At 41.9% G+C, this 13,526-nt stretch overlaps 1 protein-coding gene across 1 annotated transcript in view; it reads left to right on the forward strand.

Moving 5' to 3' along the window:
* LOC115581092 (microtubule-associated tumor suppressor 1 homolog A-like) overlaps positions 1-13,526 on the forward strand; it is a 95,636-nt gene that overhangs the window by 23,641 nt on the left and 58,469 nt on the right. The window contains exon 3 of the mRNA XM_030415982.1: positions 9,137-9,175. Within this exon, the coding sequence (XP_030271842.1) occupies positions 9,137-9,175 (39 nt within the window). The remainder of the gene's footprint in view (positions 1-9,136; positions 9,176-13,526) is intronic.

Here is a 13,526-nt window from a genome sequence, read left to right on the forward strand (position 1 = left end):
GTAACGGCAATGTTCGCGAAAAGGCGTGTTGGACATTATTTACCCTAAATCTGGTTTTGGACATGCCAGTGCGTCCGCTCCGTCGACTTGGGCGGTGGGCCGTGTAGCAAGCGCTAGCTAGCGGCTAGCGCTAGCTACACACAAACATCCACAGATTCCGATCCCACTTTGTTGTCCGCGCGTCTCCGGATCTCCTCAGACCCGAACAGACTTGGACTTGTTTAATCTCATTAATCCACAACAGTCAGTTTAGATGCACAGAACGGAACGGAACCGCAGGCAAAATCCCGGTCCAGCTTGCGCCGCTGCAGGTATAAATCCGCTTGTTTTTTAAGGTATGTCGTGGGCTTGAGCTCTGCAGTGATTGGCTCTGGTGCGCACGTGGCCACGGTGTGCAGTGGTTGGCTCTGGTGCCCACGTGACTGTGGTGGCTCCGGTGGACAATGCTTGCAGAATTTGTAAAGCATTTATGAAATAATTTATTCACGCTATCATTGCAGTCCAAGCAAATGCTTATTGCACACCACTGAACCACGCAGCAGCTATGTTGAAAGTCTCAGGTCAGTCTGATCCTGATCCGCAGAGATATTTGAGGAACACACACACACACACACACACACACACACAGACAGAGATTCCTTGTATTATAGATAGATGTTTATTCAACACTTTAAATCATGCAGGAAAATAAAAGGCTCAAAAAATATTCCCTTACCCTAAATGGGATCAAAACATGGTGATGTCTGCTTTTGGTGAGGGGGGCGGTGGGCTCTCTGCATCTGCCATGTGTTTGGCTTGCAAATGATATCTAAGACTCGCTGTACTTCAAAGTTAACTCATTTCATGTCGACAGTACGTGCAGATAACTTTTGTCCTATCGACCGAACACTTTCAGTGTTTTGAAAGTGAATTTGCCGTTCATAAGTCCTTTCTCCATTTCCTTTCACTTTCGCTTTTCAGTCCACCGTTGTTTTTCCTGAACGCCAACCCTGCTTCTTCATCTTCTGATTCCCTTTCTTATTCTTCTGCCGCCCTCTGGATCAAGACTACAGGTGCCTCTTACGGCCGTTAATCAAACAATGCGCATTCCTTTTTTTTTAATGCCGAGTGTTAATCGCGCGTTAAAAAATTAACGGCGTTAAAAGGATGTTGCGTCAACGCGCGATTAACGCGTTAACTTTGACAGCCCTAATAAGAATACTTTTAACACTGTTAGTGTTGCACGGTAAACCGATACTAGAAAGGTACCGCGGTAGGCAAAGGAGGAGAGAGGAAATAGGTTTAAGAAGTTTTAAAGTTTTTGAAAAAAAACAGAGTGATGAACTTCATAATTTTTAATAGGTTTAAATGTACAAAATTTTCTTCAATATTGAGGCTACAGTTTGATGAAAGTTCTGAAGTTGTGGTTGATTTGTTATGAATTTTCAAAGTTTTGAACTTTAGATGCTTGCTGTAGCGCCACCATCAGGACTATTGGCTTGAGTTTACAGCTGAGGTAATCTGGCATGAGACTGGACCTTTGTGCAAAATTTGGTTAGCTTTCACCCATGGTCTGGTCCAAGCTATTTGTTTTTATTTAATTTATAGGCTTGCTGTGATGCCACCATCAGGACAATTTTCTTGTGTTTCATGTTGAGGACACCTGACATTTTGATCTGTCATCGTCATCATCTTTGCTGGGTCTCAAACCCACAACCCCTGACAGCAAGAACCAGCTCCTAACTCACTGAGCTAATTGGCTGGAAGTGAGACCTGCTGTGTAGCTTCATTTGTCGACTCAGGGAGTCACTGTCCAGGCAGCTGTTGTCAAGGCAGATTTCAAAAATGGTCAAAATGTCAAAAATTCTGTTACCTGAACAAAATTCTGATAATACATAAATTGCATCTTGACAGCATGGAAATGTTGGTGATTTGTTTTTAACTCTAAGTGTTTTGCTTCATAAGAGAACATCTGATGTTTAAAAATGCCAGTCTGACATTGACTCCAGTTGTTCCCATGAGAGCAGAATTCAAAATGTCCTCAAAAATTCATTTTTTGAAATAAAATTCTGATATTTGCCAAACTTGATCAACCATGACTCCAAAATATTCTCAAATTTTTTCAGGAAGATTGAAAATGTATTTAGCAAGAATTTGATAGTATATGTTTACAGTCAAACATTTTGATGCACTGTAGGCTTAATTTTTGATAAATCAAAAATCCGAGAAACAAGTTTTGTGGAGGACGGTCTGAAGATGCTCTCTAGCAAGTTTGGTGACAATTGAGCAAAAATTGTGGGAGGAGAAGTTTTGAATAAGTTTTACAGGTTTTGAAAAAAACTGAGTGATGGACTTCATAATTTGTAATGAGTTTAAGTGGACTAAAGTTTCAGCAGTATTGGGGCTACAGTTTGGTGAAAGTTTCAAAACTGTAGCATGTACTGTTGATTTTGTAGGTATTTTTAAAGTTTGTAAAATTTAAACGCTCATTGTGCCCCCCCCAGGAGGAATATTGACATGTCCTTGGAATTTAGTCAATCTGGCATGGGGCATTTCTGTAAAGTTTGGTGAGTTTTCACCCTTGGGAAGTATAACTTCCTTGGAAGAAAGAAGAAAGAAAGAATTCATAGGAATACAATAGTGTCTTGGCAGCTTAGCTGCCCGGACCCTAATTATCCCCTGGATGTAAGTCAAGCGAGGTTTTTTTTGTGACAAGCAAACTACTTCCACCATCAGAGTTGCATGAGGCAGTCAGGGGTAAAGCTAACTGTTTAACAGTCCGATGTGGTTCCACACATCTCTGTATGCAAACACAACGTTCACACTGGTAACATGAACTTTACCATAACATGCACTGGTGTTCACAAGTATGCTGATCAACAACACCACTTAATTATCTATTTCAAGTCAATCAGTACTAGTAATATAATCATAGCATGTACATTTTTGTCAATAATTTATGATATATATTGTAATTTATATTATTAGAAAATGGTGTGATTAGAGCATAGACCTCCACCAGGTCTGGGTCATTTGTGTTGTACTTTAGTGCACTAATGTAGTTTGCAGGCTAATAATCCAGGGTTTGAACCTTGTCAACATGAAATGCAAATAGCAAATTTCCTCTTTGTGGGACGAATAAAGTATTTTCTTATTTTATGAATTGCCAGACTTGCAGTCAATTTCATTTATGTTCATTATTTTATGCCAAATAAAATTGTAGTTAATGTGCTGTAAAAATTTTTCTACTACTGGCACTGAGCTTTTAATGCAAAATCAGGTTATTTAATAATCTCTGAGAGCAAACAAGACAATAGGAAACCAAAGAAGAAGACATTGGGCTTCGTGGAGTGACAGAAGCGAGGAAGCTGCAGCAGCGATTACACAGACAGATACAGATGAGAATATATAGAGATGATAGAGAGAGAGAGAGCGAGAGAGAGAGAGAGAGAGATGAGATGAGAGGAAGCGAGACAGAGAGAGACACAGATGAGAGAGAGATAGAGACATGAGAGAGAGAGCTAGAGAGAGAGAGAGAGAGACAGAGACCGGAGAGAGAGTACAGATAAGAGACACGAGAGAGGCAGAGAGAGAGGACAGAGAGAGGAGAGACAGAAGAGAGACTATGGAGAGACGAGAGAGAGAGAGAGAGGAGAGAGAGGAGAGGAGAAGAGAGAGAGAGAGACAGAGAGAGAGAAGAGAGAGAGACAGACAGACAGAGAGAGAGCGAGAGAGAGAGAGAGAGAGAGAGAGAGAGAGGAGAGAGAGAGGAGAGAGAGAGAGAGAAGAGAGGAGAGAGAGAGGAGAGAGAGAAGAGATAGAGAGAGAGAGAGAGAGAGAGACAGAGAGATAGAGAGAGAGAGAGAGAGAGAGAGAGAGCGAGGACAGCAGAGGAGGAGAGACAGGAGAGAGAGAACAGTATATAATATAGAGATATATAGATATACATATATATATAGAGATATATGATATATATAGATCTACATATACATATATATATATATATATATATATATATATATATATATATATATATATATATATATATATATTAGAAATAAATAAATAATTTCAGTATCAGTATCGAGATATTTTAGGCAGGTATGGTACTGAAGTCATAATTTTGGTATTGTGACAACACTACTTGCTGTTCTTCAGTAAATATCCAGTTCAGCCACATAGGCAGCATGATGTTCCTCTGTCTGCTGTTATGTGTGTATCCCTGCTGGCTCATCTGAGCTGAGCAGCACGTGTTTGGCTGCAGTGTGTTTTCTCAGTCATAGCTCCACAGACCCACTTCCCTGCTGCCGCCTGCCATCACCCTGAAATGTAGGTTAGAGCAGGCTTTAGTCATCATGTGTGCATGTCTACACACACTCAGCACAGATGGTTGTGCATGCTGCCCAGTGGTTCAGCTGAGGCTGGACAATTGTGCAAGCTTTAATCCAATGTGGAGTTTTTTCCTCAGGGGATGTGTCTGCTTGGCTCAGCAGAGATGTACAGTCGATTTAGGCTAATATCTGTAAAATTAGGTAGAGATGTTCTCTGTGGAGATCAAGGACAGTCATATACACTTTATCTTTTGTTCACATGTCTAGAGTCTGATTTAGGGTATCATTTTAATACAAAGAATTTCTATTTTAGGCATTTTTTTTCAGTAACTTTCAGTGGGATGTTTTACCACTGATGGGGTTTGGCTCACCTAAATGATGATAATCCTCCACAGATCTCTCCTGTGTTGTGGTAGAGCTGTAGTTTTACAGTCTCCTACTGACTGTGAGACTCTCCTCACTGCAAGTGTTACCCATTCATAAGGTCACTCGGAGCCAGTGGCTGCGCTTGTATCCAGCTGTCAAGTCAATTTGAAGCAAATCTCTAAAGTGTGGCCAAAAATAAAATGCATATTAGTGTGTTTTCAAAGAGAGTTATAAAAATGAAAAGAAATTAAGATAAAGAAAACAGATAACTTTTTGCTGATGTATTTCAGGATGCACAAAAATCTAAATGAGGAGTGCCAAAATGTTTTACATACACATTTGCTACTCAAGAAGCAATGTCAAATCTTTTAGAGTAAGACATTTAAAACATGCACTCACATTATCAACAGTGGGACGAAACAACATCTTTGCACCATGTTTCAGAGATGTCTAGAAAAGTTAGCATGCTAACCAGCTATCCTGGTACCTCAAGAGATGACAGTCTGACAGCCTGCAGTAGTTTCAGTTGATAAGCTCTCAAAATGTCAAGTCATGAAATACCCTGACTGCTGCACTACCATTCAATAGTTTGCGGTCTATCAAAATTGTTTTCATGACAGCTCACACTGTAATTCATCAAATGAGTTCGCGAAATGATGAGCAAATGTAGTCGAGACATTAGAAAATAAATGTTTTACTTGAAATTAGGGCTGGGCGATATGGCCTGCAATTTGAATCTCTGATTGTTTCACACCAAACTAGATTTACGATTTGCATTTATTTTAATGCTTTTATTTTAAACAAATTTGCCCTGCCATTGTAAACAGTGCACCTCCAAACTCACTCGAAAAAAATAAATAAAATCCTTTTGAAAAGAATGTGGCCCTTTTTGATAAAATGCTTTTGTAAACATAAATTTAACATGTCAGATTGCTAGATATTATAAAAATAAATCAGTTTCCATATTGATAGAATGTGAACATAACTTTCCTTGAATACTTTAATTTGGCAAAAGGTGCTTTTTGTTTACAAAAAGTATTTTATATCCCTGAAGATATGTAAACTAAATTAAACATCTGCATGCATTGCATAGTAAACATGACATGTTGGTAGACATGAGCTGTGTGCTTACTGTCTTTTTTTTTTTTAACACATTTTTGTCCAGGAAGATGACCCTGTCCACTACCTCTGGCTTGAGGCATGCCCCTTTGTGGCTTTGACACAAACCTGAGGTCAAACATTTTCAGCGTGTGGATGAACCTCCGGCTTTTCCACTGTATATACGGGCACCATATCTTTAGCAATGTGCAACGTGACTGCACCCATAAAAGCTGTCCACTGGGCCCCTTTCTTGTCATATGGGACACAATGATTAAAGGAGCTCGCTAATGTTGACTGCTTTATAGCGGGTGTTTGTGGGCTGTCGCGCTCCTGTACATCTCGTAGTGAACAACAAGTGTCCCACTCTGATACATGCGTCTGTTTGAGATGTGGTCCACTGTCATTAGTTGCAACAGCCTTTGAACAAACTTTGCAGTGGACGGTGGTTTTTTTCGAGGTCCGATGCGACAAAACCAAGCTACTACCGAGACAGTGCCTTTTTATGAAAGAACTGTTGGCTTGCTGCTATGTGTTTGTGTTTGTTTCTCTGGAGAGTAAAGATGGCTCATTTGCGAACGAATCAGTTCAAAGGAACGACTCTTTAAGCGAAAGAACTGACCTTATTTCCACGTTTCACTTCTCTCTTGTGTGTTCTTTCGTTCTCACAGACTAGTCGCTGTGTTGTTCACTGTTATGTTATCAAAGTGGTGAAGAGAACTGAGAGCCAGCCAATCGTATGCTGAGTCTAGGACACTGCTGTCCAATTTTAGCCAATGAGAAACAGGAACGCATAGCAATCGTTTCCATGAAAAAACTGTTTAATTTCGTTTGTAGCTCATCGTTCTCATTCAGTCAGTCAGCCACACTTTGCTTACCTTCAATACATGTCAATTTAATGTCAAGGTGAATACACACATTATCCACTGTTGTGTTGTCTAAAAGTACACATAATCATGAAGTTGCAGCTATGTATTTGCCTTGAACTACAGTGTTATGTTGACTGTTTGACACAGTCGTTTAAGAACGAGGAGCTGAGAACTGTGCATTACATGATTCACCGCCAAACGATGTTGTACCGGAAACACGACTGAAAAAAACTAACAATATGAACCATTCTTCCTGCTGAACTGACCGACGGGAACTGAATCTCGACATCGGACAATGAAATACACCTCTGGTGGAAAGTCATTTATCTTCTGTCAGCTTGTCCACAGTCAGCGCCTCTTGTGAGCTTTTCCTATTTCTGCTGTATTCTCTCATGGTTGAGCTGATCTGACACATGTGGGCCTAGCATAAAAATGACCAACTATTTTCAGGCTGGATAACATGACTGTTTGATAAAAATAGCTGTTGCCACCTGGTTGGTAATCTAGTTTTCATGCAAACAGGTCATATTGTGGACACTGTGAGCATGCTCTACACACTTGTTTCCATGGCAACAGTCACGTGGGAGCTGAACCTCCAGTGTACGGACCATATGAATCAGTGATCGTATCTGATGGTTGATCATCAGTTGTATGTTCATTAAGCTGTGTTCGTTAGTGGATACATGATTGGTGCGAGAAAAGATTCTCTCGTTAACCTCCTAAATCAACCAGCTGTTATTGACAGTTGTTAGACATCAGTTATGCTGTATTGCTGCCAAACAGTGCTGAGGCCTCCCTCTGTCGCAGCCTCTCTTATCTATGTGCACTTCCAAACATAAATACTAAATGATGTGAGTGGTATCGATGTTGTTGGTGGTCAGTTTAACCTTTATTCATGCATCTAATCTCAAAATTGATGAGATTACAGTCCTTGTGTTGGAGTGAATGCGTCATCATTTTTTAACCAGACCACCAGAGGGCACAGACGCACATACTGTCCTCAAAACATCTGCATGTAACACGTGCTGAGTATTTCATCTGTTTAGTTTGAAGTATTCCAGTTGGTTGCTACACTTTATTATGGGATGACAATTTAAGCTCTGGGAAAGGTCCAACCCAGCTAAGTCAAATCAGATTCATGTTCAAATCAGCCGCCCGAATAGAACCTCTGTTGGAATCTCCCTCTTCAAAAACAGGGATTAGATTCTGTTCTGACTATTTGGAAAATCTGAGTGCAGCAGATTAAGAAGATTAGGACTGCTCAACCCTGTAGTGTATGTGTGCTGATCTGTCCCTGTTTTTTCTGCTTTGCTGGCACACTTTTTTTGTCCTGCCAACACAAAGACACAGTAATCCAGTGCTAATCTGTCTCTGAGGGTAATTTGACCAGCATGACGTAGCCATGCCGTCCTACGTTGCTGTATCTGTCTGATGCACTATTGCACCTGATGTTAAGAATAATAATCATATTCTCACTTTACAAATATTTTTGCACTATACTTAGCAGTTACATGTAGCATTTTGGTATTGTTGGTGGTGTTCTATGTTGTTGGTGTTTGTCTGCACAGCTTCTTGGGAATTGTTATTTCATGACACTGTGTACTGTGTATATGGCTGGAATGACAATAAACCCTCTTGAACCCTGAATACATTAAGCTCACAGTTTTCTCTGTTTGTGGAGGTGTATGAGTCTGTGTTAATAAGGGATCTTATTAAAGATCGGCCCATGACATTTCTTAATCTAATCACGTCCTGATGTTACCTGCAGCTGGCTCAACTATCATGAGGTGTTTTGGTCTGATCTGTTGAAAGTAGGATCTGAGTTGTCCTCCTCATTACTCAACATTGCAGTCAGGCAGATGAACACCTCACCATGAAGAAGCTCACTCAGGAAGCTCCGTCAGCTTTTTTCAGTGCCAGAGTAACATGATTTGGCACCTGTATGAACATACTTCAGCTACTTTAGAAAGAGGACACAACACATTTTCTGTTGTTTTATAATGAGTCGACACAAAGCCCTTACTCCTCCTACACCTGACCTTTATCATTCCTCCTCTCCCTGACTCAGGTACCCCCCCCCCCCCCCGGTTTGCCCTTACTGGTCACTGATGTTCTAATAAAATGCACATCAGACAGCCCAGATGAGTGTTCATGAGAAATGTACAAATAAGGTGGCTGACATGATTGTGATACATATTTATACATAGAACAACTCCAGCACACTGCACAACGAACATACAGTATGGGACTATGAAAATATCCCAGCCCTTTCATTATAACTTAATATCACAATCACTGAAACGGATGAAACGTGGCTGCTTTGAAGGAGTCAAGTGCTGAAGATACAGCCAGGGTTTATGATGCAGCTTTCCTACAAATGATATATGTTATCATATGTTATGACTGTCATTTTACTGTGTACTTCTCATGACACAGCAGGGGTTGTCTCTTGTTTAACGTGGCAGAATGCTAACACTGTTGTTTCTCTCTCAGTCTGGGCTCAGCAGCTCTGCATGACTGCCTGGACTTCAGGTACAAACCATCATCACCAGCACTCACACAGCCCGTCAAACACATCAACCAGAGACAAACACGAGAAATTAGATTTGTAGTCTCAGAAGCAGCACTCTTGTAGCTAATTAATGCATTTTAAGCAATGTTTGGAAATGGAATAAAATGGAATGGAAATGGTATTTGATCGTCTTTCCTGAATGTCAATCATGCTTTTGATTTTAACAGCCAGTATTCATGCTTTCAGTTGAATTTGCATTGGTTGACATTAGGGCTGCAGCTATTAAAAATTTCAGAATCAATTATTCTACAGATTATCCCATCAATTAATCTAGTAATCTAATAAAAAATAATTTTGTATTATTAAACAGCAATACCAAATAATGCATAACAAAAATGACAGGCCTGTTAAAAAGACCAAGCATTTGTTTTCTATTCCTAAAAAAACATACAGGTATTTATTCCAACTATTCCTAACACCGCCAGTAAGGATGTGTGTTTGTTTATGTGTGCATTTACACCACAGAAGTGGTTCACCAATTCTCCGCCGTTGGTCGTTCACACAGAGCAAAGCACCGCAGAAGTAAAGACGAACAGCTGTGTAATTTACACAGTAAGTGGGAGCTGCAGCTTCTAAAGAGACGTGACGGTACACGTCATGATGATGACACGTGTGTGTTTTCAAGGTTTTTCTACGGTGTCCCCCATTAATTTAAACCCATGGATAATTTCTAATCATATGGATGCTGTTTTAATGTGTAACAAAGTTACGTTTTTCATTCCAAATTACATAATTACAAAATCACCATCAGTAAACAGGTCGCTATCTGACTCTGTCACTCGTGAGGACAGAGGCTGCTTTCCAGGGTAAAGTTCACTGAAGTCTCAGTCCAGAGGGCTGACCATCGCGGAGATTTTTTTTATCCTAAACACTGAGTTAAAGTTTCTTGGTGGTGTTTCGGATTAACATGTGATTATGTTAACTGGCGACCGTGAGCCAAATGCGTCTGTGGTCGTCGTAGCTACAACAGATGTCGAAAACAGGAAGAGAAGATGTAGCTGTCCTCTGATCTGCCTCTTTGTTCAGGTTTTCTCTGTGCAAAACATAACCTGATACGTGTTTGGGCTCATGTTTGATTAAACGTGTCTAACCCTCATTCGCTGTATTGTTATGGAAGACGCTGTAAACAGGAAAAGGGAGAGTTGCTCTTCCTGTGAATGTGTATCTCTAATGAACCTTTATTAAATACACGTACTCGTGTCTTCTCTCTGAGTAAACATGCATCACATAGAGGAACTATGGAACCCTTTTAAAACAAAAAAAAAGAAAAAGAATCACGTGACTTGAACTCACATTCACTGAGGGAAAAAAATACCAGCACGGTAATCGATCCACTAGCCAATCAGATCACGCAGGTGACTCGCGGTATAACCTATTTCACTCCTTACAGTAGACACACAGCCACCTCTTGGCCACAGAAGGCCAGATCAACTTGTGACCGCATTGTCTGTACACCGTGTCTGTACGGTGATGGTTTGTAACACAAATAAGATTTTCCAAAAGAATATGGTCTTTTTTGGGGCGGCTGTAGCTCAGTGGGTAGAGCTGGAGGACTAGTGATCGAATCCCGGCTCCCCTGTGCCGGCACTGGGCTACATGTCGAAGTATCCTTGAGCAAGATACTGAACCCCCAAAATTGCTCCTGATGTGCAGTTGCCACCTTGTATGGCAGCCTCTGCCATCAGTAAGGGTCCTACGATGAGCTGGCGACTCATCAAGGGTGTACCCTGGCCTTCGTCCATAGAGTTAACTGGGATTGGCTCCAATAACCCCCTATCCCCCTTGAAAAATGGGGATAAAAGCGGTAACATCCTCGCAACCCTCGCGGAAAAAGCAGAAGAAAAAGAAACGAATATATGTTTTGTTTTTTTTTTGGAAAAACCTTCTGTTGGTTGGTGGATTGGTTATCACACGACAGGCTGCTTTTTCCCTCAATGAGAAAGTTCAAGTCCCATGTTTTATTTAATTAGGGCCCGAGCAGGGAACCTGCAAAGTCCCTATTGTAATCGTAATGATTATTTTTTTTTTTTTCCTTTGTCCAAAATGATCGCATTTTTCACTGCCTGAACATCTCTTTATAAAAGCAAGGAATCTCTGTCTGTGTGTGTGTGTGTATGTGTGTGTGTGTGTGTGGGTGTGGGTGTGTGTTCCTCAAATATCTCTGCGGATCAGGATTAAACTGACCTGAGACTTACAACATGGCTGCTGCGTGGTTCAAGGGTGTGCGATTTTACACCAGAGCCAATCACTGCAGAGCCCACCGCGACCCCCCACCTTAAGAAACAAGCAGATTTATACCTGCAGTGGCGCGAGCTGGACCGGGATTTAGCCGGCGGTTCGGTCCCGTTCTGTTCCTTGCATCTAAACTGACTGTTGTGTATTAATGAGACTAAACGAGTCCGGACCGAGTCTGTTTGGGTCTGAGGAGATCCGGAGACGCGTGGACAACAAAGTGGAATTGGAATCTGTGGATGTTCGTGTGTAGCTAGCTGCTAGCCGCTCGCCCACTTACGGCCCACCTCCCGAGTCGACGGACCGGACGCATTGGCACGTCCAAAACCGGACTTAGGGTAAATAATGTCTGCCACGCTTTTTCGCGAACATTGCCATCACGTTTGCTTTGTGTCTGGTGCAGGAAGAAACAGTAAAAACGTGCTTTTGTCACGAAAGTGTCCAAGCAGCAAGTTTGGTTGTTGAGGAACAGGAAGTTGTGGGAGGGACATAGGCGGATGAATGACAGGCAACGACGGTTGGTGTAGAGACAGTGATATTGAGGGTTGAGAGATTTGTGACATTTAGCGTGTTTGGAGTGTAGAGTTAGTGTGTTATGTAGTGTTTGGTGTAGTGGAGTTGTTTTTTTTATTTAATGAGTCAAAACAATTAGGAGACTGCTGAATGAGCATTGCCTGCTTTTATATGTAAATAGTTACATATAACTTTGTACATTTTTAAAATGTATGCACATACTTAGCAAACAATTTATATTTGCATTATAAGTAATAAAAAATGGTTTGTTAAACATATTTGTGGTTTTCACAGTAAAAATAACTTACTTTTTCTACTCGGATTTTATGTTTTTTTTTGTGATTTTAGGTCCATTGTGTTAATACAGTATGTCAAAATAAAAAAAATAACTGTACAGTCACACATGTGAGGTTGTGCTGAAAATAATGACGCCAAGTAAATAATTTTTAAGGTGAAATATAATGGCAAAATCAAAAATAGTCAAAAACAGCCAATTATACCCTGGAATATCGGATTTCACAACAAACCTAAATATCCCTGACGTCCCACCTTCAAACATGGCCTCATTTGGCCATCCTTGAAAAAGCTACTTAGGGGCCATCAAGACGGACGAAAACTATCTTTTTTTCTCCGTCTTCCTCAGCATCATGGAGAGCAAGATGGCGCCGCTGTGTGTTGCTGGCCGCCTACTGCTCCTACAATGGCTGATGTTTCTGTTGTTTATAACCTTTGCCACTAACCAGATCGAGTCTCAGCTGGTGTATGATCGCCAGGCTCTTTTGAATCTTCGACATAATGTCGGAGAGTTACGTGCATTTAAGCATAGTGGGCAGAAAACTGTGCCCCCGCTTCTAGCGGGGATCCCGACTCACCTGTGCCGGGCCTCTGCTCCACCTCCTCGGCGGAAGCGTCCCCGCGGCGGCCGGCTGGTGAAGCTGAAAGTCTGGCTGGCACAATCTTCGTCCATTTCCCGGACAGGACATGGACGTATTCATCCCTTCGCCGTGCCTCGGCGTTTCCTGGATCCCATTGATGCCTGCCTCGTACCTGTCGCCGGCTCGTTTGAGGGACTCCGGCTCCGCCGCACCTGCCCTCCTCGGCTTTCTCAGCGCGGCGTGAACCCCCGGCTCCTGAGGACGCTGCCACGGGCTTCGCCACCTGCCGAACTGAAGCCCCCGGCAACCGCCAGGTTCGGGCTGGTGAACGCCAGATCACTGGTAAACAAAACGTTTATCCTGAGGGACTTTTTCAACTCCCGTGGCCTGGACTTCCTCTGTGTGACAGAGACGTGGATCGGTGCCGGTGAGTGCAGCCCCCTGATCGAACTTCTACCGGCCGGCTGTTCTTATTTAAACTCCCCGCGATCGTCGGGTCGTAGAGGAGGGACGGTTTTAATTGTAGGCAGCCCGCTGTCTCATCCTCTTTTTCCAGCTTTGAAGCAAATGTATTTGAGGTGGGTCGCTCCGACCCGGTGCTGTGTGCGTCATCTACCGACCGCCCAAATACAATAAAGACTTCCTAAATGACTTCTCTGATCTTCTGGCTGAAATCATGCCTAAGTATGAT

The sequence above is a fragment of the Sparus aurata genome, chromosome 1 (genome assembly GCF_900880675.1).
Source record: "Sparus aurata chromosome 1, fSpaAur1.1, whole genome shotgun sequence".
Classification (NCBI taxonomy): Eukaryota; Metazoa; Chordata; class Actinopteri; order Spariformes; family Sparidae; genus Sparus; species Sparus aurata.